Genomic DNA, 22,825 nt, shown 5'->3' on the forward strand with positions numbered 1-22,825 from the left:
TTAACAAACTTATGCCTCTGTAGTTTGAACACTCACCTTTTATCCCCTTTGCCTTTATACAGTGGCACTATACATGCATTCCGCCAATCCTCAGGCAATTCATTAATACTCATGCATTCATTGAATATCCTTACCTACCGATCAACAACACAGTCACCCCCTTTCTTCATAAATTCAACTTCAATACCATCCAAACCCGCCGCACACGAGCACAAACAACCCGTGTGACTGGTGGGGAACCTTCCTGGCGTCCGACAAGCCTAGCGAACTTTCTCTTCAGCTGAGGGAACCGTTAGCCGCACGCCTGCAGGTGTGTTCATACGTACGTGATCAAAGGACGTAAAGGTAAAATGTGAAAGCATAGGTTTCTGTCTCCGTCTTGCGCGCGTGCGCGCGCACACACACACACACACACACACACACACACACACACACACACTTGGTGGTGTAATTGCTAGCGTTTCTGGCCATGAGTCAACACAGAATAGCTCGGGATCAGACCCTATGGGTTCGAAGTCTTAGCGAGGCATTTGGCCTATACCCACCCTAGGTGTTCATCCTCCCCTCGGGGCCTGGTCGATAAATGAGTTCCTGACTTAGGCTGGGATATCTGTTTGTAATCACGTATTTGTACTGGGCGGGAAAGGAGTTTTACACTCCTGTTGCTCTCTCTCTCTCTCTCTCTCTCTCTCTCTCTCTCTCTCTCTCTCTCTCTCTCTCTCTCTCTCTCTCTCTCTCTCTCTGCTGCTGCTGCTGCTGCTCTGCTGCTGCATTCCCCTGCATTGTATCAGAATATCGAAAGCAAAGAGAGGGAGAAGACTATTAAGTGTACTACCGGGAGAAATACGAAACATCCAGTGGTCAGCTCGTGGGACATTCAAAGGTAAACTTGAGATATGGTTGAAGACAGTGCCAGATGAATGCGGGAATAATGATTATGTAATGGGCGTGGAGGCAGATTGGGTTTTTTCTTTTCATCGGGCAGGTCTTGCTTGCATCGTATATACAACACCATCGGAATAAATGACTCACTTCAGCTCCCCTGGTTCCATTTGCTGCCATGTCCACACTTCCAGGTATCTGAAACACTTCACCTCCTCCAACTTTTCTCCATTCAGTCTCACGCCTCGACTTAATATGCCTCTTTCCTTATTGCTGAAGGTAATTATCTTACTTTCCCCCACAACTTTCTTGTTTCACACATACACTCTGTCAAGCTCAGAACCTAAATTCTCCAGTTTCTCCACTCGATTCTGGCAGCAACGCCATGTTATCAGCAAACAAATGACTAATCCCCTTCAGTTGGTTCATCTGATCACACTCTCATGAATGTATCTATTGTAACGGCACCTCCCTCTCCAGCAGTCCCTTCTAAACGTAAATACTGGTACCTCAACAAAGGTGACTGGAAAAAACTTGCGTAACTTCTTTTCTTACTTGCATTTCCCTGTCATGTTACTGGTTTTGCTCTAGGGTCGTCCTTACTCGTAGAAGGTTGGCTATCTCGACCAGCATGATAATGTCTGAATTTGAATAGGATATAGCAAATAGGTATAGACACCTCGGTAAATGACACCCAGGTAAAAGACACCTTGGGTAAATGACTCTCCCTTATGTGGTGATGCTTCTGTCTCCGCCAATTCGTTCCTGTTCTGGGGTCATTCAGTCAAGGGATCAGGCATATCAGGCTGGGAAATACTCTTCTTCCTCTGGCTCGCATTTAGCTTTTATCACTGCCCGTAATCGCTGCAAGCAGGCTATCTGTGAGGCGAAGCGTTCCTTTATTCGAAAGACATGCGATGACCTCTCCTCGTCATCCACTGATAGGTCTTTCTAGTCTTCAACTAAAGGCATCTCTAGCAACTTCTGTCGCTCTGCTTTTCCATTCTGACGGTACTATAGCTGCCTCTCCTGTGGACAAAGCAATTCTGCTTCCCGTTTCTTCTAACTCCGCCTTGGATGACTCTTAGCATTCCTTCACCCCCTGATGCTCCTCTTACATATTTTATGCCGCTTCCCTTAGTCTTTTTTTCGGGCTGTCCGGTATTGCTTCTTTCTCTGGACACAAGCAAGGCTTATGGTCCTGATGGCATTCATCTCCGTGTACTGAGTGTGCCTCAGAACTTGCACCTGTGCTTGCTTGTCTGTTCAGTTTCTGTTTAAAAACGAAAATGTTTCCTTCTTAGAAACATGCGTCGATACGTCCCATCTCTTAAGAAAGGTGACTGTTCTGCCACCTCTAATTATGGTCCTATTACCTTGACATCTACCATTTCCAAAGCCTAGATCCCTCCTCTGCTCCCATAGCCTTAAACACCTCGAAAATCAGTGTTCTCTTTGATCACCAGTATCGCTTCCGTAAAGCGAGATCATCTGGTGGTATTCTTTCGTATCTTGCTAATGGCTTGTCATCATCCCTGAAAGATTTTGGGGAGTCATGTATTATCCTTGACATATCTAAGGCTTTTGACAGGGTGTGGCATCGGGGTCTCATCTTAACTTCCTCTGGCTTCCCTCCCTCTGTGGTTGTTGATGGACAGCTTCCCCCCTTTTTACCACCAACAGCGGTGTCCCTCAAGGTTCTGTCCTGTCCCCTACACTTTTTTCTCTTTTTTTTCCCCACGATTTCCTCTCTTCTACAAATAATTCAGTGCACTCATTCGCTGACGACTCAGCACTGCATTCATCCACATCCTTCAATTCTGCTCCGTCTTATCTCACTTGAGCTGCATCTCGTCTTGACACAGCTTCCTCAGTAAACTCAGACTTGGGCAGAATATCTCAGTGGGGTAGACAAAATCTTAAGTTTGATGCCTCCAAGACCCAATTTCTACCCATCTCTCTGGCTCGAAAACTCCTCAAACTCTCGTCTCTCCTTTGGCGGTTCTGTAATTCCACCTCTTGACTCAATGAACGTACTTGGTATTACTGTAACATCCACTCTCTCTTGGAGACCCCACATTACAGTAATAGCTAAGTCTGCTTCTAAGAAACTAGGTGTCCTATTTAGATGTCGAAATTTCTCTTCTTAATCGTTGTTCCCTTTATACACGGGATTGATTTATCCTTGTGTGGAGTACTGTTCTCACATTTGGGGTGGTTCTAGCTCTGTATCCTTACTTAACAAAGTTTAGTCGAAAGCGATCTGACTTATAAACTGTCCCAGGCTAACTTCCGAGCTTGACCCTTTGCCCTGCGCCGCAATGTTGGTTCACATTCCCTTTTCTATGGGTATTACTTTGTTTTTGTTCCCGAGAGCTGGCTGCTTGTGTGCCCCTACTTCTAGCTAGACCACGCAATACTTGGCAAGCTGCTGCGTCACATTATTGTGTGGCCATTGGTAACTCAAGAGTAGGCCGTTTTGATACCTGCTTCTTTTCCTACACGTCGATGTTTAGGAACAATCTACCTTCTCATATCTTTCCCATTTCAGAATACAGGGTTTTCACTTTCTCCAATATTCGTAAATACTTCCACTTGTCTTTTCTTTTTCCGGTCTTAATTCTCTCTATATTTCAATGAAGGCCGGGCCTTGATGTGGACTTTTGTCCGTGACCGGAGCCTTCAACATAAGGGAGGGAAAAAATCTCGCCTCCCAAGCACCTCCACGCCTCTCAGACTGCCGACCTACCCTTGTCCTTAAAACCCTAGCATTCATTTTCGTCACCACTCCATTCTTATACATACTGAACAGCCATGATAACATCAGACACCCCTGTCGGAGACCAACCTTCACCTGTAACCTCTAACCCTCCTCTCTACCTACTAGCACACACGCCTTCCTCTCTTTAACAAAAAGTTTTCATATGGCTTTCCTCCCAAACCATATATTTTCATAGCACCTTCCGCAAAGTGTCTTTGTCACCCCATAATATATTTTCTCATGAATGCCGCATTCAAATCCATATGTATCTTCAAGCATCTGAGTCAGCTGCTACAATAAGAAAAAGGAAAATATCTCTGAACTCCTCCATCCTTATAACCTTCAACTTTAAAACGATAAACACCCATCGTTAAAAGGCATTCGGAATCGACGAAGGAGAATCAGGTGCTCCTAGAAACATGGTTGATAACGATACTTAACACTTTCTCTTTACCGTTATGGTAGACAAAAATGCGGGTAACGGTGGGGTCCACTTCCGCGGAGCGCTGTACGACACGCTCACCCACCCCGCTGCCGAACCACCTCCTCGCCCGCCCGCTATTGTTACCGTGGCCCGCCAGTCTGACTTCACCAGAGGGTGTTTGAAGTTCATCATTATGCATTTAACATACCTTCCTGACCCTCTTGATTTGCTATTTCCTTCTTTTTTTATGAACATCTTGGCGAACACCTTTGAATTGTTGGGTGGCCAGTATTATCATGCTGCAGAATCATGAATTTAAAACTGGGATTTTGGCTCACTATTATGCTGATTGACGATAGGATTAATGTAGTTAGTGGACGTTCTTTGACATTGTTTAGTGTCTGTGGATTATAGTCACTAAGAATAGATTTTTATGATTTTAGTTTCACATGAGGCTTTGATAAATGCTGATTTAGAATATCTGTTAAAGACTTGGGAATTATGCCGGGAAGTTGAATAAATACCTGTACGACTAAACTCCGTATGTTAAATGGAATACATGCGATATATATATATATATATATATATGGTGGAAATGGTGAAGAGCTTGTAGATTTATGTGCTGAAAAAGGACTGATGATTGGGAATACCTGGTTTAAAAAGCGAGATATACATAAGTATACTTATGTAAGTAGGAGAGATGGCCAGAGAGCGTTATTGGATTACGTGTTAATTGACAGGCGTGCGAAAGAGAGACTTTTGGATGTTAATGTGCTGAGAGGTGCAACTGGAGGGATGTCTGATCATTATCTTGTGGAGGCTAAGGTGAAGATTAGTATGGGTTTTCAGAAAAGAGGAGTGAATGTTGGGGTGAAGAAGGTGGTGAGAGTAAGTGAGCTTGGGAAGGAGACCTGTGTGGGGAAGTACCAGGAGAGACTGTGTACAGAATGGAAAAAGGTGAGAACAATGGAAGTAAAGGGAGTGGGGGAGGAATGGGATGTATTTAGGGAATCAGTGATGGATTGCGCAAAAGATGCTTGTGGCATGAGAAGAGTGGGAGGTGGGCTGTTTAGAAAGGGTAGTGAGTGGTGGGATGAAGAAGTAAGAGTATTAGTGAAAGAGAAGAGAGAGGCATTTGGACGATTTTTGCAGGGAAAAAATGCAATTGAGTGGGAGAAGTATAAAAGAAAGAGACAGGAGGTCAAGAGAAAGGTGCAAGAGGTGAAAAAAAGGGCAAATGAGAGTTGGGGTGAGAGACTATCAGTAAATTTTAGGGAAAATAAAAAGATGTTCTGGAAGGAGGTAAATAGGGTGCGTAAGACAAGGGAGCAAATGGGAACTTCAGTGAAGGGCGTAAATGGGGAGGTGATAACAAGTAGCGGTGATGTGAGAAGGAGATGGAATGAGTATTTTGAAGGTTTGTTGAATGTGTCTGATGACAGAGTGGCAGATATAGGGTGTTTTGGTCGAGGTGGTGTGCAAAGTGAGAGGGTTAGGGAAAATGATTTGGTAAACAGAGAAGAGGTAGTAAAAGCTTTGCGGAAGATGAAAGCCGGCAAGGCAGCAGGTTTGGATGGTATTGCAGTGGAATTTATTAAGAAAGGGGGTGACTGTATTGTTGACTGGTTGGTAAGGTTATTTAATGTATGTATGACTCATGGTGAGGTGCCTGAGGATTGGCGGAATGCGTGCATAGTGCCATTGTACAAAGGCAAAGGGGATAAGAGTGAGTGCTCAAATTACAGAGGTATAAGTTTGTTGAGTATTCCTGGTAAATTATATGGGAGGGTATTGATTGAGAGGGTGAATGCATGTACAGAGCATCAGATTGGGGAAGAGCAGTGTGGTTTCAGAAGTGGTAGAGGATGTGTGGATCAGGTGTTTGCTTTGAAGAGTGTGTGTGAGAAATACTTAGAAAAGCAAATGGATTTGTATGTGGCATTTATGGATCTGGAGAGGGCATGTGATGGAGTTGATGGGGATGCTCTGTGGAGGGTGTTAGGAATGTATGGTGTGGGAGGCAAGTTGTTGGGGGCAGTGAAGAGTTTTTATCGGGGATGTGGGGCGTGTGTACGTGTGGGAGGAGGGGAGGGTGATTGGTTCTCGGTGAATGTAGGTTTGCGGCAGGGGTGTGTGATGTCTCCGTGGTTGTTTGGTTTGTTTATGGATGGGGTTGTGAGGGAGGTAAATGCAAGAGTCCTGGAAAGAGGGGCAAGTATGGGGTCTGTTGGGGATGGGAGAGCTTGGGAAGTGAGTCAGTTGTTGTTCGCTGATGATACAGCGCTGGTGGCTGATTCATGTGGGAGGCTGCGGAGGCTGGTGACTGAGTTTGGTAAAGTGTGTGGAAGAGGGAAGTTGAGAGTGAATGTGAATAGGAGCGGGGTTGTTGGGTACGGTGGGGGTGGGGGTCAGGTCAATTGGGAGGTGAGTTTGAATGGAGAAAAACTGGAGGAAGTGAAGTGTTTTAGATATCTGGGAGTGGATCTGTCAGCGGATGGAACCATGGAAGCGGAAGTGGATCGTGGGGTGGGGGGGGGGGCGAAGGTTTTGGGAGCCTTGAAGGGTGTGTGGAAGTCGAGAACACTATCTCGGAAAGCAAAAATGGGTATGTTTGGGGGAATAGTGGTTCCAACAATGTTGTATGGTTGCGAGGCGTGGGCTATGGATAGGGATGTGCGCGGGAGGATGGATGTGCTGGAAATGAGATGTTTGGGGACAGTGTGTGGTGTGGGGTGGTTTGGTCGAGTGGGTAACGTGGGGGTGGGAGAGATGTGTGGAAATGAAAAGAGCGTGGTTGGGAGGGCAGAGGAGGGTGTTTTGAGATGGTTTGGGCACATGGAGAGAGTGAGTGAGGAGAGGTTGACCAAGAGGATGTGTGTGTCGGAGGTGGGGGGAGCGAGGAGAAGAGGGGGACCGAATTGGAGGTGGAAAGGTGGAGTGAGGGGGATTTTGTGTGATCGGGGCCTGAACATGCAGGAGGGTGAAAGGAGGGCAAGAAATAGAGTGAATTGGAGTCATGTGGTATACAGGGGTTGACGTGCTGTCAGTGGATTGAAGCAAGGCATGTGAAGCGTCTGGGGTAAACCATGGAAAGCTGTGTAGGTATGTATATTTGCGTGTGTGGACGTGTGTATGTACATGTGTATGGGGGGGGGGGGGGCCATTTCTTTCGTCTGTTTCCTTGCGCTACCTCGCAAACGCGGGAGACAGCGACAAAGTATAAAAAAAAAAAAAAAATATATATATATATATATATATATATATATATATATTTATTTATTTATTTATTTATATATATATTTTTTATTCATTTATTTTGCTTTGTCGCTGTCTCCCGCGTCTGCGAGGTAGCGCAAGGAAACAGACGAAAGAAATGGCCCCACCCACCCCCATACACATGTATATACATACACGTCCACACACGCAAATATACATACCTATACATCTCAATGTACACATATATATACATACCTATACATCTCAATGTACACATATATGTACACACGCAGACACATATATATATACCCATGCACACAATTCACACTGTCTGCCTTTATTCATTCCCATCGCCACCTCGCCATACATGGAATACCATCCCCCTCCCCCCTCATATGTGCGAGGTAGCGCTAGGAAACGCAGGAGACAGCGACAAAGCAAAATAGATAATATATATATATATATATATATATATATATATATATATATATATATATATATATATATATATATATATATTTATTTATTTTAAACTTCGCCATTTCCCGCGTTAGCGAGGTAGCGTTAAGAACAGAGGACTGGGCCTTTGAGGGAATATCCTCACCTGGCCCCCTTCTCTGTTCCTTCTTTTGGAAAATTAAAAAAGAATAATGAGAAGGGAGGATTTCCAGCCCCTCGCTCCCTCCCCTTTTAGTCGCCTTCTACGACACGCGGGGAATACATGGGAAGTATTCTTTCTCCCCTATCCCCAGGGATAATATATATATATATATATATATATATATATATATATATATATATATATATATATATATATATTATTTATTTTGCTTTGTCGCTGTCTCCTGCGTTAGCGAGGTAGCGCAAGGAAACAGACGAAAGAATGGCCCAACCCACCCACGTACACATGCATATACATACATACACGTCCACACACGCAAATATACATACCTATACATCTTAACGTATACATATATATATACACACACAGACATATACATATATACACATGTACATAATTCATACTGTCTGCCTTTATTCATTCCATCGCCACCCCGCCACACATGAAATAAAAAACCCTCCCCCCTCATGTGTGTGAGGTAGCGCTAGGAAAAGACAACAAAGGCCACATTCGTTCACACTCGGTCTCTAGCTGTCATGAATAATGCACTGAAACCACAGCTCCCTTTCCACATCCAGGCCCCACAGAACTTTCCATGGTGTCTTAACGCTACCTTGCTAATGCGGGAAATGGCGGATAGTGTGTGAAAGAAAAAAAAAAGTTATATATATATATATATATATATATATATATATATATATATATATATATATATATATATGTGTGTGTGTGTGTGTGTGTGTGTGTGTGTGTATGTATAATATATATATATATATATATATATATATATATATATATATATATATATATATATATATATATATTATCCCTTGGGATAGGGGAGAAAGAATACTTCCCACATATTCCCTGCATGTCGTACAAGGTGACTAAAAGGGAAGGGAGCGGGGGGGGCTGGAAATCTTCCCCTGTGTGTGTGTGTGTGTGTGTGTGTGTAAAAAGATCAGGAAAATGAAACATTTTTTTTTTTTTGCATATACTAGATCATGTACACTACTGTGACCTCTTGCACTATATATAACCTTACCGTCCAATTAGATATATACATGCTTTGGAAAGGATCACAATTTTGCGCGTGATCAAGATATTCCTATGAGTCCACGGGGAAAATGAAACACGAAAAGTTCCCAAGTGCACTTTTGTGTAATAATCGCATCATCTTGTGTCTCCCCTGATGATGTGATTATTACATGAAAGGGCATTTGGGAACTTTTCGTGTTTCATTTTCCCCGTGGACTCAGGAATATACATGCTTTGCGTTTACCTTGAATAGTAAACATACTGTGAGCTATGATAATTGATGAAGCACTTACAAAATCTCACAAGTATATTCCGGCCAGCTTTGCAGTGGCTATCCTGAGCACATTAGTATTACCTTAGTGATGCTTAATGTGATTTCAGTTTTTAATATTTCTTTAAAGTAGGGAAACATTGGTGGATACTTGCTCCTCAACCGCTCTTTTCCTCTCTCCAGAAGGAAAGAGTGTGTGTCTTTGTTTGAATACATATTTTTTGTTTACACGATAAAACTGAGCAAGTGGAAAGGGAAATGTTATGGAATTTTATACGGCAACAGTGCCTGAGCAGAGGGCAAAACCCAGGGCACCCATGCCCCAAGGGTCGTGGTCACTGTTTGACCATCCGCCACCAACCCTTGTTGTGCCTCTATTGCTTGAAAGATGGGAATGGTGCCTCCCTTACCTATCTTCCCTTTCACCTCACAACTAGGGATGTTGAATGAGGGAGGGTGGTGGGCATGGGAGATCCACTGTACACTTTCAACTGTCACTATCTAAATTCCTTCCGACATTCATGTGAACCATAAGACATTTCTGGAGGAAGCCACCACACCATCCTCACCACTGTCACCTCCTGCCACCAGAGGTCCTTTATCCCTGAGCTGCATTTCAGCAACCCACAGCAATCGAGTCCATCAGAACTGATGTTCGCGAAGACAAGGGTAGTCCAGTAATCAAAAGCTGTGAACAGTTATGCCCATCATGTTGGCAAAAGCACTGTCCTTGATACCCCTCTTTCCTTGTCTTAGCCCCAAAGTTGTTGTGTAAAGTTTTTTTTTCAGTCCTTCACATAGCTGTTAAGAGACACTAAAAACTCATCCAGAAACCAACCAGTCATGAAGGACTAATACAGATTTCATCCTGCAACAACTGCTGGCCCATTTCATTCCCACTGAAAATGAAACCTACAAGAACTTCCCTGCAACAGGCCCTGACAATATGTCAAACTTCCACATACATATTCAGGTATTTAGGGAAGCACTGCTGCCATGTGCAAAGGAGGTGTGTAGCACACAGGAGCTGGGAGATGAGAAATTTGAAAAATAGTGGTAAGTGGTGGAATGATGGAGTAAGGGTGCTAGTGAAATAGAAAAAGAAGAGGTGTGTGGTTGGAGATCTAATGGAGAAAGTGGCAGGTGGTAAGGAAGTTGCAGGTGCTGAAAAAGAGGACAAATGAGAACCAGATTAAGTGAAGATAAGCAGACTTTAGGGAGAGTAAGACTTGTAAGGAGGTTAATAGTGTCAGAAAAACTATAGAATTAATGGGAACATCGATAAAAGGGCAAATGGGGAAGTGGTAAAAGGCAGTGATGAGCTGGTGATGGGGCAAATGGGGAAGTGATAACAGGTAGTGATGAGATGAAGGGGAGGTGGAGTGAGTCTTTGAAGGATTTTTGAATAAGTAAATTTGAGTGGTGAGTAAACCCAGCAGAAATCTTCTGAGTTTTATTCTTCTGACATTTTGGTTTGTATAAGGCTCTCTCTCTTTCTAACCCCCCATGTCTTCCCTTTAAAACACTGACAATGATCAAATGAAGTTTGAATAGTCTACAGTTAAAAAGCTATGTGTTGGCCATAGACGTCTTGTTTGTGTCTTAGACAATGTATTGACGTGTTTTTATCGTCTTCTGTCTATATCTCCGATGCCTGTTCCAAGTGGAATTCCCTCACAGAGATGGCCACGCCAACAGAGTCTTCATAACCAAAGAACTCCAGTGCCGCTTCTTAGCCTTTATTGCCTCAACCTTAACAGGCCACTAGTACAAGCGCAGTGTTTGCAGAGGCTCCTACCTAATGTTTCTGCCTAATGCTTCTGCGTAAATGTCCCTACCTACTACTTCTATCTGCTGCTCCTACCATTTTGCTAAAAGGCAGGGCTAGCACATAGTGCTCATCACAGGAAAATCTAATGTTACAAAGAATAAGTTGTGTGAGTTAAGTGTTGTCAAGTGTTACTAATGACAATGCGAGATTGTATGTTTGTAGACAGAATGCCAGTTCTCCAAATGATAGTGAGGCAGAAAGAAAGAAAAGAAAACTACCTGGGTCAGAGGAGTGCCACTTTGACTTTCTTGTGGATACCATACTCTTACAAAATTCATTTATCTTATGTATAATTTCCCTTAACTCAGACATTCAGTATTATAATTCAATTTGTGTATTTAGTAATTAATTTGATTCCAGTTTATTGGTCTCTTAATTCCTTTCATTTAGGAAGATGTGCTCATAAAGATGTTGCAGAAACAGAAATGTTATATAGCTTTTCATGTTATTTGTAATAGATTACTTAAAGATATCTGGAAATATAAAGATACTGAACATGTACAGCCTAAGAGTAGAGAGGGTACAAATAGTAGCATGGCTTCAATATTCATGGTTAATTCTCACAGAAGGTCCATGCAGATATATACTTCATCCATCCCATGTAAATAGGGAGAATTAATGATAGTAAGTGAATGAATAAGATTGTAGATTTAATTATAATGTGATCTTACCGAGATATATTTACCATCTGAGAACTTTTTCTGGTAGGCGTGGCTGCCAACAACTCACCACCGATCCTACGCTCCAACAAGGACTGGTTGGTGACAGAGGATGGTATGGTGGGTGATTTGGTGACACGTCTTGCTGCCTTTGACCGGGAGGAAGACCCTGTTGTTTTCACGCTGGAGCCACAACGTCAAGGGGATACTGTGCACCAGTATTTTGAAATAGATAAGGAGAACAATGTGAGGATTGCCCGACCCCTAACTGGAATGGTGAGGAATATGTAGATGAGTTGGAGGTAGAGCAATGTATGATCAGTGAATGGGGGTGAGCTAATGCTGTCAACATGTAAAGTATATTGATGGATGTGTAGAGTGAGAATTATAATATGTATAGGAACATTAATGCATCACCATACTGAGCAGCTCATTTAGAAAAGTCCATTCTATCTTAGAACACCATCCTTCTTATTCAGAAATTCCCCTCTCATTTCCATATCTTTCCATCGCATCCTCATTAAAATCTGTTCAGTTTTCTCATGATATGTCTATGCCCACCTTCCTGGGGTGGACTCCTTTTTCCATTGGCTTCAGCTCTCTTGTCAACTCAAAGTGTTATTCCAAACTTAGCTTGAGATTCAGCATCTTGCAAACATCCCACACCATCATCTTTAAGTACTCTTCCCACATATAATAGAACATAGATTTTAAAATCTCCAGCTCTTCACACTGATACCTCTCTATCATTTACCACCTCTTTATTGTGATTAACTTTTATTTCTTGCTTCCCCTTTCATTTATTGTTCACTTGTCAGAATTTCCTAACTCTGTTATGCATTTCTGCCATCTCATCCATTACTTTAGTATTGATGATCTTCCTCAGTTAGTTTACTTGCCATAACCTAACCACTACATACATTTAAATGATGAGCAGCTGCAGAGAACATATCCCTATCTTCTCATAGATCACTCATTACAATCTTGTCCTCCCAGATCCCTACTACTGTAGAAAGCCTTCTTTTGTTTCAGTGACATTTCCTCCATTTATATAGATTGGGATTTCAAGTTATTGTTACTGTCCTTCAGCAGATATCCATATTGTAGACTTTTAGATCTTTTGTTAGATCTTTTGTCATATGTCTTCACCATGTACTCCCAGTATTTCCAGCCTGAGTATGAGGGGGAGATGGGAGGTTGCTCGTTCAACAACTATGGCAGGGGACTGGCTAAGGAGGGAGCTCTGCTTAAGGGAACACATAGAAACAGAAAAACAAAATGAAGGGGTTTGGGAAAGCAGAAACTTATGCCAAACCCTGTCCAATGCTTTGGAGTTGTTTAAGGCCACAATGAAAGACTCATCAAAATTTCTGAGGAAGGAAATCTAAAGATGACTCATTTAAACCATGTTGGTGATCAGAGAAAAGGGAATAGGATTCTAAGAGTTTTAGAAAGTGAGAGTTAAGGAGAGTTTCAAAGACTTTGGAGATAGCAGACATGAGAGCAATGGGCAGTAGTTGGAAAGGTTGGAATGGTATCTTTCCTTAGGGATGGATGCACCAACACATGATTTCAGGAAGAAAAAGTTATGGTTTTGAGACAGAGACAAAATAGGCAAGTAAAGAACAGAACTAGCTTGGAGGCACACTCCTTATTAATTCAAGGAGGTATTCCTTGTCCAATTGAAGGTGGGAAAGTACTTGGAAGACCCTGTATGAGGAAAATATAGGAGAGGGCTTATGTTTAGTGGTAGGAAATGGGAAGGAAGATTAGTTTGGGAATCATCTAAAGTAGAATTAGAGGAAAATGAGGTACTTAAAAGAGTGGCATGAAAGTTGGACAGGTATCTACCAATTTATCAGGTGGTTAGAGAGGGAGAAAGGCTGAATTATAAGTTATTGGAAATGCTTTTGGTTATGGACCAAAAAGGTATATCATTAGAAGGAGAAATCAAATTAGCTCACTTTCTTGTTATGAAAGTGTGCTTAATTATACATAGACCAGCTTTACAATGATTCCAAGAAGAGTTGAAAGTGAAATGGGATTCAGAGGAAGGAAAGAGTTTCACTGCCCAATAAACTTTGCTCTTGATCAAACCATGGTTGAGGTGACGAAGACCTAAAGGAATAAGGAATGTAGGTTCACATGACTCCCAAGATAATTTCTACTTTGCAGTCAGCACATCTTAAGGCATGTAGACCAGAGAAGCCGTACCTACCCCAAAAGAGAGTTTATGAAGACACCGTTCATAGATCACTGAGCTCTTCCAAAGTGATGCTAGAATTGTCATGGTAAGGAGGGAGTGGGGATGGACATATTTTGTTAGAAGTGATGAAGAGAAAATTGTGGTAGATGAACACTAAGAGACAAGTAATAAGTGAATAGTTCAAGGGTTTTAAGGTAAAAAGGAGATCAAGTGTGTTGGAAGAATGGTTTTGAGTGGGAATTCATTGCAGGTGTCTAATTATTTATTTCTATTCAGTAAGTAGGGAAAAAGGATGGGTCTATATTTTCAATTTTTTTTATGTTGATGAATTACATTTTAATGTTTCTCAGACATCTTTATTTTAATGTTTTTTATGATTTTTTCTTGTAGTATTGTTGCCTTATTTGCAAAGGTCTGTTTTCTTTTTTGCACGTTAGTAATATCCTTTTCAGATTTTAAGGCATGAGTTTTAAAGTTCTGTCTTTTTGTCACTCTGATCCAGGCAGGAAATGACACCAAATTTTACATGCTGAGGGTGCGGGTTGATGATGGACACACAGATCCAGTCACAGAGATCAGACTTCAAGTCCTAAAGGCCAGCAAAGGTGGAGGCAGCCAGCAAAACTTTCACCTAAGAGGTTTAGGAGGTTCAGGAGCCTTTGGAGGTCCCTTTGCTAGTGGTGGCAATGGAAGCTTCACAGGGCAGAATGCCTCTCCATTCAACTATCACGATCCTGGATGTAGGTTACTGTTGTGGAAAAAACAATTGAGAAAGGGACAAAATATTTGTGTGATGAGAAAGAGTCACTCTTAATACAGACTTTTAACTATCCTTTACTTTTTTCATTAATTGATTTTTGCTTAGGTTGTTTGATATTTCAACTACTCTGCTGCTGAAGAAATGGTTCTTCTCACTTTTTCTTGCTTTTTTTTATGTCATCTAGTTATGGAGTTCTCCTGACTTCAAAGAAGTGTGTTTTATTAATATCATGATCCTGTAAGAATTTTCAGGTGGTTTTCACATCTCCCTGTTCTGCTTTCTTCCGACATGGGCAGATTGAGTGCTTTCCCTATCTTTTAACTGACTCCACTTAGTTCAAGTGCCATTGTTGTTGCATTCCTTTGGACCTTCTTAAGAAGCTTCATGTTATTCTTCACAACAGATGAAACTGATGAGGCATGTTCATTACAATATCCTACAGATAGACCCTGTTTCTTTATTGTACCTTTTTTTTACCAAGGTTTTGCTTTAATGTGTAAGGAATTGCTAAATTCTTTTAAGCTGTTAAAGCTGTAAACTTATGACTTTAGTTTTGAATCGTGCTATGTTGCATACAAGACATTGCTTGAGCTCCATACCAGACCATCCATAAGTCTCCTTATGCCACCATCGTGTTCTTGTTGATTACATTCTTTGCTAGACTTAAATTGTGATTTATGGCTGTAATCCTGCAAGGCATGAATCAAAAATGCATAACAAGTGACAAGAGGGAATACTATACAAGTAAGAAATCAAGAAAAAATAGTACATTTGAAATGAGTTTAAATGTTTTGAACTGTGTGGCATGCAGAAGGTGGAAGATGGGCAAGTTGGGATGACTTAGTAAAGGTGCTAGTAAAGACAAAAGCGACATGTATAGGTAGTACCCACAGGGAAGGAGTGTGAGTGATAGGGAGCTGTTTAAGAGAGTAGCAGGAGGTCAAGAGAAAGGCACAGGGACTGAGAAAGAGTAAAGGTGAGTAAATATCAGCAACCAGCAGAGAGGAAAAGAAAACACTTTGGAAAGAGGTTGATAGTGTGACAAAAACAAGAGGATGGGAACATCAGTGAAGGGACAAATGTGGAAGTGGTAACAAGCAGTGATGAAGTAAAGAGGAAATGGAGTGATTACATTGAAAGATTATCAAATGTGTTTGATGATAGGGAAGCAGATTTAGGATGTTTTGATTAGAGAGGTCTGCGAAGTGAGGGCGTCCTTGCAAATGGTTTAATGCAGCGAAAGGAGGTGGTGAAAGCCTTGTATAAGATGAAATGAGGTAAAACAACTTGCATGGATGTATTGCTGTTGAATTTCTTAGGAAAGGGGGTGACTGTGTTGTTGATTGGTTAGTTAGGATTTTCAGTTTAGTTATGGATCATGTTGAAGTGCCTTAAGATTGGTAGATAATATGTATAGTGCCACTGTATAAAGGCAAGGGGAACAAAGGAGTGTTCAAATTACAGAGGTTTGAATATGTTGAGTGTACCTGGTAAGTCGTATGGAAGAGTGGTAGCATGCACAGGGCATCAGAGATAGGGGAGGGAACAATGTGGTTTCAAGAGTGGTAGAGGATTTTTGGATCATTTCTTTCCTGTGAAGAATGTATGTGAGAAATACATAGGGAAACAGAAGGTATTTATATATGAGGCATTTATGGCTCTAGAGATAGGATATGATAGGGTTTATAAAGATGCTTTGTAGATGTCATGAATATATGGTGTGGGAGGAAAACTGTTAGGAGTTTTCATCATGAGAGTAAGGCATGTGTGAGTAACTATTAGGTTTACCAGTGCAAAGAGACAGGTTGGTTGAATGTGAGTTTGATTGGAGTAATCTTGGAGGAAGTGAATTGTTTTTGATACCTAGGAGTGGGCATGACAGCAAGTGGAACCATGCAAATGTGTGTTGCGTCATGGGGTTAGGGAGGTTCGAAAGTTCTGGAAGCCCTGTAGAATATGGGGAAAGATGGTTCACAATCTGGGAGAGCAAAAATGGATATGTGTGAAGATATAGTAGTCTTGATCATGTTGTTTGGATGCGAGGTATGGGCTGTAGATGAGAATGTACAGAAAAGGATGAATGTGTTGAGAGTGAAATGTGTGAGGAAGATATTTGGTGTGAGGAGGATTGATTGATTTAGTAATGACAGGGTAAGAGAGAAGTGTGGTAATAAGATAAGTATAGTAGAGAGTGCTGAGGAGGGTGTACTGAAATTGTTTGGACATGTGAAGAAAATGAGTGAGGAGAGGTTTGCAAGATGGATATATGCATCATAAGTGAAGGGGGCAAGAAGGGGAGACCACAGTGGATGTGGTAGGTTGGAGAGAATGAGAATTTTAGTGTCTGGGCTTGGACATGCAGGACGGTGAAATGCATGCATAGGATAGTGTGAATTGTAATTATGTGGTATACAGAAGGCAACAAGTTGTCAGTGGGCTGAACCAGGGCATATTAAGCAGTAGGAGAAACCATGGAAAGAGCTGTGGGGCCTGGCTGTAGGTAGGGGGCTGTGGTTTCGGTGCATTACACATGACAGCAAGAGAATGGGTGTGAGCAAATGAGGCCTTTTCTTCATATGTATCTTGCACTACCTTGCTAGCATGGGAAATGGTGAACAAGTATGAAAGAAAAGAAGTAGCCCTGAAGATCTTTATAACAGGAGAGGAAAAGGCATCTAGAAATGAAAACTGCTGAGCACTTTTCTCTGTTGTTTGGCTGGGAATGCTGTTCAAGATTTCAAACTTAATTGTTTCCTAGGGTATCACTGTAAAATGCCAAAGGCTTTGAGAGGCTGTACAAAAGATCATCTTCCCATCATATGGTAGTCCAACAAGAAAGCTTAGGTAACAAGTGTCACTGCTTAAGAACTGGCAGTCAACAGGTGCTTTCCAAGCATAGAGGAAATATTGTGCAAAGGTAGATTTAGATTTTTAGATTTTGCTAATGATTTGTATCCTGTAAAGATTCTGTTTTTGCCATCAGACAACAGCAGTGACCCATCTCTTGGATCAAGATGTGATTACTACAGAATTTTTTTCTATTTAGGTTTTGTCCTTGAAAATTTTCTTCCATCTTGCCCTTGCTGTCCCAGTGGTACTCTGCCATTCATTTCACTCATTTCCATCATTTCAATCTCTTTTGTCATTTTATTTACATGTCCAAAGCAAATTTGTCATTTTTCTTATTCTTTAAGATTTCATGTCTCTATACAGGTATGCTATTTTACGTTTTGAGTATTTGTGTATTATGAAAAATATCTTTGTATAACTACTGGTTATTGATAGGATATGAATAGATAGAATCAGTGTACTTTTTAGAATTCAAATGATTTAACCAAGTTTTCCTCATTTTACTGTGAAAATTCTGGGTCTAACCTAGCTTGATACGAAGTGGGCAGTGGATCACACAATATATCATATGGAATATACGAACATTTGGTGAGTCACATGAGGCAGGAAAACACATGGTTAATATATATTCAATCACATGCAGCATCTGAAAATATGGTTTGATATGGGGGCTCCAGAACTCATGATTGATCACATTTAGCAGCAGAACGTGATCAGTCGCACATGGTAGTGGAACACGTGCTGGATCTTTTCAGGCAGTAGGATATGCACAGGACCACTTGAAACAGAGTGGTATATGCTTGAACTCAAGAGGTAGTGGAATACATATTCTATCACATGGTGCAGGGAAGTACTTCCATGATCACATGGGATAGTGGAACACATGCTTGATTACATGAGGCAGTGGCACAAGTTCGTACTCATATGAGACGGAGGAACTTGTGATCTCATGGGGCAGAGAAGTGTATGTTCAGCCACATAAGGTGATGGAACATGCATTGGCTAGAGGAGCTTGTGATTGACTGCATGAGGCAGCTGAACATGTGCATTATCACATGGGGCTGTGAAAAACTTGACCAGCCATATAGGGCAACTATATTTGCATAGGGCAGTATAAAGTTAGCAATTACATAGATCAGAAAGTATGTGCTTGATCACTTGAGGTAGTAAGATACTTTCATGTTAGTATGAGGCAGTAGAAAATGTGCCCAGGTTTATGATGCAGTGAAACACTATCACTGGGGCTGTGGAACACATGCATGATCAAGCAGTGCTTGAGTAATCTTATATTGTGCTCACTTGTGCCTTCCAAGTGCTGCCTAACAACTGTGGCATCCAGCCTTTGTAATAAACCATGGCAGTTGTGTTTCTCTTCTGTTAACCCCCATCTCTTGAACCTCCCCTCTCCTCTCCTGTAGGTTGTACAGAATCTCCTTTAACTCTTTCCTACTTTTGCTTTGGTAGGTACTGTCCATTCCAAATTTCACAGATCAAATGGTCGGCTTGCTTGAAAGAATTCATTGCTTAGCCACAACATTTGTTTAAGAGATGTGGATCCAACAGACCTGTGATTCATGCACATGGATTTGTTGTGTTGTTTAGCATGCCTGCACTTTGTACCCCACACTTTTCAACTATATTATATTAATTCGACCTGTCACAAAACCCCTCATTCCCAAGATGCAGCTTCTATACTGAAGACACTGAGCACCTACTTCTTAATTGCCCTGCATGCTTGCCACAAAGACAAATACATGACATCACCACACTACTCAACCTGTGATCCTGCTCAGTGGACATGGCACTGTGGTTGGCCCATAATAGGGGGTCCTGAGGCAAGAAGTTAAGGTAAGGTAAGGTATATATATATATATATATAATGGTTTTAAACATTTTTAACACAGGTGGTTTCCAGTAATTCATTCTTTAAGCTCTGTACCTTCTTTATTTCATTTGAAATGTACAGTAGGGATTGTGAGTTACATCCGAACCAAAGATCCTGAAGTATATTTTTTATTCTTTACATTAAACTCTAAGGATCTATTGACATGCCAAATCTCTGATGATTTATGTGTAATAAGGAAACACTGTTGTTTCTGTAAGGACCAAATTCAAAGGATGTACAAATACCTAATGTTGATTGATTACTCACCATATCCATTCATGTTCTTTTCCATCAAGTTTAATTTTCCCATTATTTCACCCTACAGTTTCATGTAAGAGAAAGCTATAATGATGTTAGACTTTAGTGAAATGCGCATCCCACTCTTCATTCTCACTCTTCCATAATCTCTCTCTCTCTCTTTCTCTCTCAGTTGTTCCTCCCGTACTCATAGTAAAACGGCCATGGGTGGTTCGAAGTGATACACCATTAGGGACTATGGTGTCAAGGGTAGTGGTTCATGTTCCAGCTGAAGAAAATTACAACTTGACCCTTCATGACCCACAGAAACTTTTGCGTTTGGATCCTGATTCAGGCAATGTCACTGTTGCCTATCCTCTCTTGCAGAAGGTAACCTATTGGAGTTATTTTTATGTAATGAGTCAGTAAAGTTAGCTGAATTGTTTTTTAAGCTTGAGGATTAGGAAGAGATGAGCATAATTTATATACATACATTCGTATTATAGAATCTTTTAAGGATTTGAATTGATATACACATGGAAAATTTCAGTATCCAAAGAGATCATGTAATATCCACAGGTTGGGAACCACTCACTAATGGTGATAGCATCAAACCATCATGGGCCAGTCTCAGAGCCAGTTGTTCTGTATGTATTGCCTCCACTTCCACCAACCACATCCTCTCATATCCCTGGAGTAGGCACCAAAACCCAACAGGACCTACTGGTTGTTGGAGGCAATGTACACACTGCAAGCTTGGGAGATGGTTTTAGGCCATCGACTGGGACATCTACAGAACTGCCAGGTAAAGTGCCTGAGCCTGACATCAGCCTGACAGTCATTCCCATCATGGTTGTAGTTGGAGTGTCCCCACTTATCATGGTCATATACTACTGCTGGCGAAAACAACGTAGGAAAGCCCTTGCAGAGTCTAAGGTATGTGTGGCTATATTCCAGTCATCATAAAGTCAAGAAAAAAAATTGCCAGTTGATGTTTGTAAAGTTGTTTATATAAATGCCTTTAAGAATTATATGACTTCAACACCCAATTCACCCATGATTCTGATCCATATGTTCTTACCATCAGGAGAGTGCTGTTGTATACAGTGACAAGGGTGAGGAGGCAGCAGCAACTGAGATTACACCAGTCGAGCCACGACAAAGGTCTGATGGGAGTAGCAGGAAAGGCAGCACTATACTCAGGTTAGCAGCACTGTGGCAGAGGCGGGCACAGAGCAACAAGTATGAGGATACCATTTTGGGAAGCAGAAACAGAGGGGTAAGTCATCAGGCAAACATTGTCTTCATGCACATGGAATAATTTTGTCAACTGTTTTATGAATTTGAAATGACCTTGCATTACATTCTTTTATTAGAATGACTGCTATAAGTGTCAATTAGTGATGAAAGTACTGATGTGAAAACTATTTATTTCAACAGAAAAGGAAAATAAGTGAGCTTTCAGCTACAACAGCAGATGTGTGGGAGTTCCCTCGTCACCATCTGAAGGTATTGGGCATCCTTGGAGAAGGATGCTTTGGCCAGGTAAATTATCAGTCCAATAGAAAATAAGTTACAACTTTACTTTAGATTTAAGAAATTTATACTTTTTCACACGAATTTAAGAGTATGATTTGGGGAAATTTTTTATCCTTATGTCGTGCCTTGTATGTAGGGCTGGGATTACACCTGACATAGAAGGAGTGCATATAGAAAGATTGGGATGCACAGTAAGAGTATTAAGTGAAATAATACAATATATGTAAAAAAAGAAAACGAGACCATAATTCATATAGTAAGGAGTTTCACTGAATAAATAGAATGGATGTTAGATGGGATAGCATGTAGAGCAAAACAAATGAAAATTATTTCAGTGACAGGCTAATGGGGAAAGTAGTAGTACAGGACTTAATATTTCAGTGACAGGCTAATGGGGAAAGTAGTAGTACAGGACTTAAGAATATCTGCTTTTGCTTGTCTTTATAACACTCACTCTCCAACTCTACCTGCTCTCCTCCCTCTTATTGATGAAATTATTCACCTACAGGTGTGGAAGTGCGAAGCAGTTGGTTTGAAGGGTGAAGGATCCATGCTGGTAGCTGTAAAAACACTAAAGGAGTCAGCAGGAGAAAGAGAGCGAAGAGATCTCATCCAAGAGCTGAAAGTCCTCAAGAATCTTGGTCACCATACTAATGTTGTATCACTCTTAGGATGCTGCACAGAGAAAGGTTAGTTTTGTATTAGCGACATGAAAATAGAAACAGAGTGAGAGGACATATATGGATTTATTTATTTATTTTTTATAATTACTCCTGGGCTAATTTCTATGAAAGAGATCTGGTGTTACCCAGAAACTTTCCAAAGGTTCTTGCTGTCCAAGGCTGCACTATTTCCAGTTATAGGGAAATGAGAAGTTCTTTGATGAAACTTTACTGCCAGTGTTACAGCCTTGCCAAAGGTGACTTTTCACTTGCAGTGTAACCTTGTGCAGGCAGTATCTGGTAACACCAATGTATATAGATGAATCTAAGATACACAGATAGAGTTAGATGTAGAAACAGAGACAAATATGAAAGGCAGAATGATAAATGTGTTGCATCAGAAAACATAAAACATTCTCAGAAATTCCAATCTCTTTTGCTTTAAAAAAGAAATTTCAATCTCTTTGGCTTGAATTGCAGATCCAATCTTCGTAATCTTAGAGTACATGATAGGTGGAAAACTACAAAGCTACCTACGTGCATCACGGGCAGATACAGCCTACAAGAACCTGCATGGTTCCTCCTCCTCCCTCACTCCAAAGGACCTCACAGTTTTCACCTACCAGATTGCCCGTGGCATGGAGTTCCTTGCACGTAATGGGGTATGTCTAGCCTCTTTTAGTAACAGTTCCTGATATGGTACTATAGATGCTTGTATAAGCAGTTACCTGGGGGCAGGAATGGCTTTTTTTATTTTGCTGGTTTTATGGTTTATTGAAGTTAAAATCCATGGTTTTTGGGTTACTTATTTATTGACATATATAATTTTTGGAGTAAACTGCTTTACTGCAGGTAACACTACTTTACATTCATAACTCATGTGAAACATGGATACCTCATAAATAAGGTTATGTATCCTCTGACCTGATTCAAAGAATATTTAGGTAACTATGATTGGTGAAATATACTCTCATTTTTAGTG

General features: G+C 41.1%; 1 protein-coding gene across 1 annotated transcript in view; it reads left to right on the forward strand.

Annotated features, from left to right (window-relative positions):
* Positions 1 to 22,825, forward strand: part of Cad96Ca (tyrosine kinase receptor Cad96Ca) — a 45,987-nt gene that overhangs the window by 12,699 nt on the left and 10,463 nt on the right. Inside the window, exons 2-9 of the mRNA XM_071662925.1 lie at positions 11,754 to 11,980; positions 14,413 to 14,650; positions 19,836 to 20,032; positions 20,222 to 20,578; positions 20,730 to 20,921; positions 21,083 to 21,187; positions 21,690 to 21,870; positions 22,324 to 22,505. Of these exons, the coding sequence (XP_071519026.1) occupies positions 11,754 to 11,980; positions 14,413 to 14,650; positions 19,836 to 20,032; positions 20,222 to 20,578; positions 20,730 to 20,921; positions 21,083 to 21,187; positions 21,690 to 21,870; positions 22,324 to 22,505 (1,679 nt within the window). The remainder of the gene's footprint in view (positions 1 to 11,753; positions 11,981 to 14,412; positions 14,651 to 19,835; positions 20,033 to 20,221; positions 20,579 to 20,729; positions 20,922 to 21,082; positions 21,188 to 21,689; positions 21,871 to 22,323; positions 22,506 to 22,825) is intronic.

Source organism: Panulirus ornatus, chromosome 6, assembly GCF_036320965.1.
Source record: "Panulirus ornatus isolate Po-2019 chromosome 6, ASM3632096v1, whole genome shotgun sequence".
In the NCBI taxonomy this organism is placed as follows: Eukaryota; Metazoa; Arthropoda; class Malacostraca; order Decapoda; family Palinuridae; genus Panulirus; species Panulirus ornatus.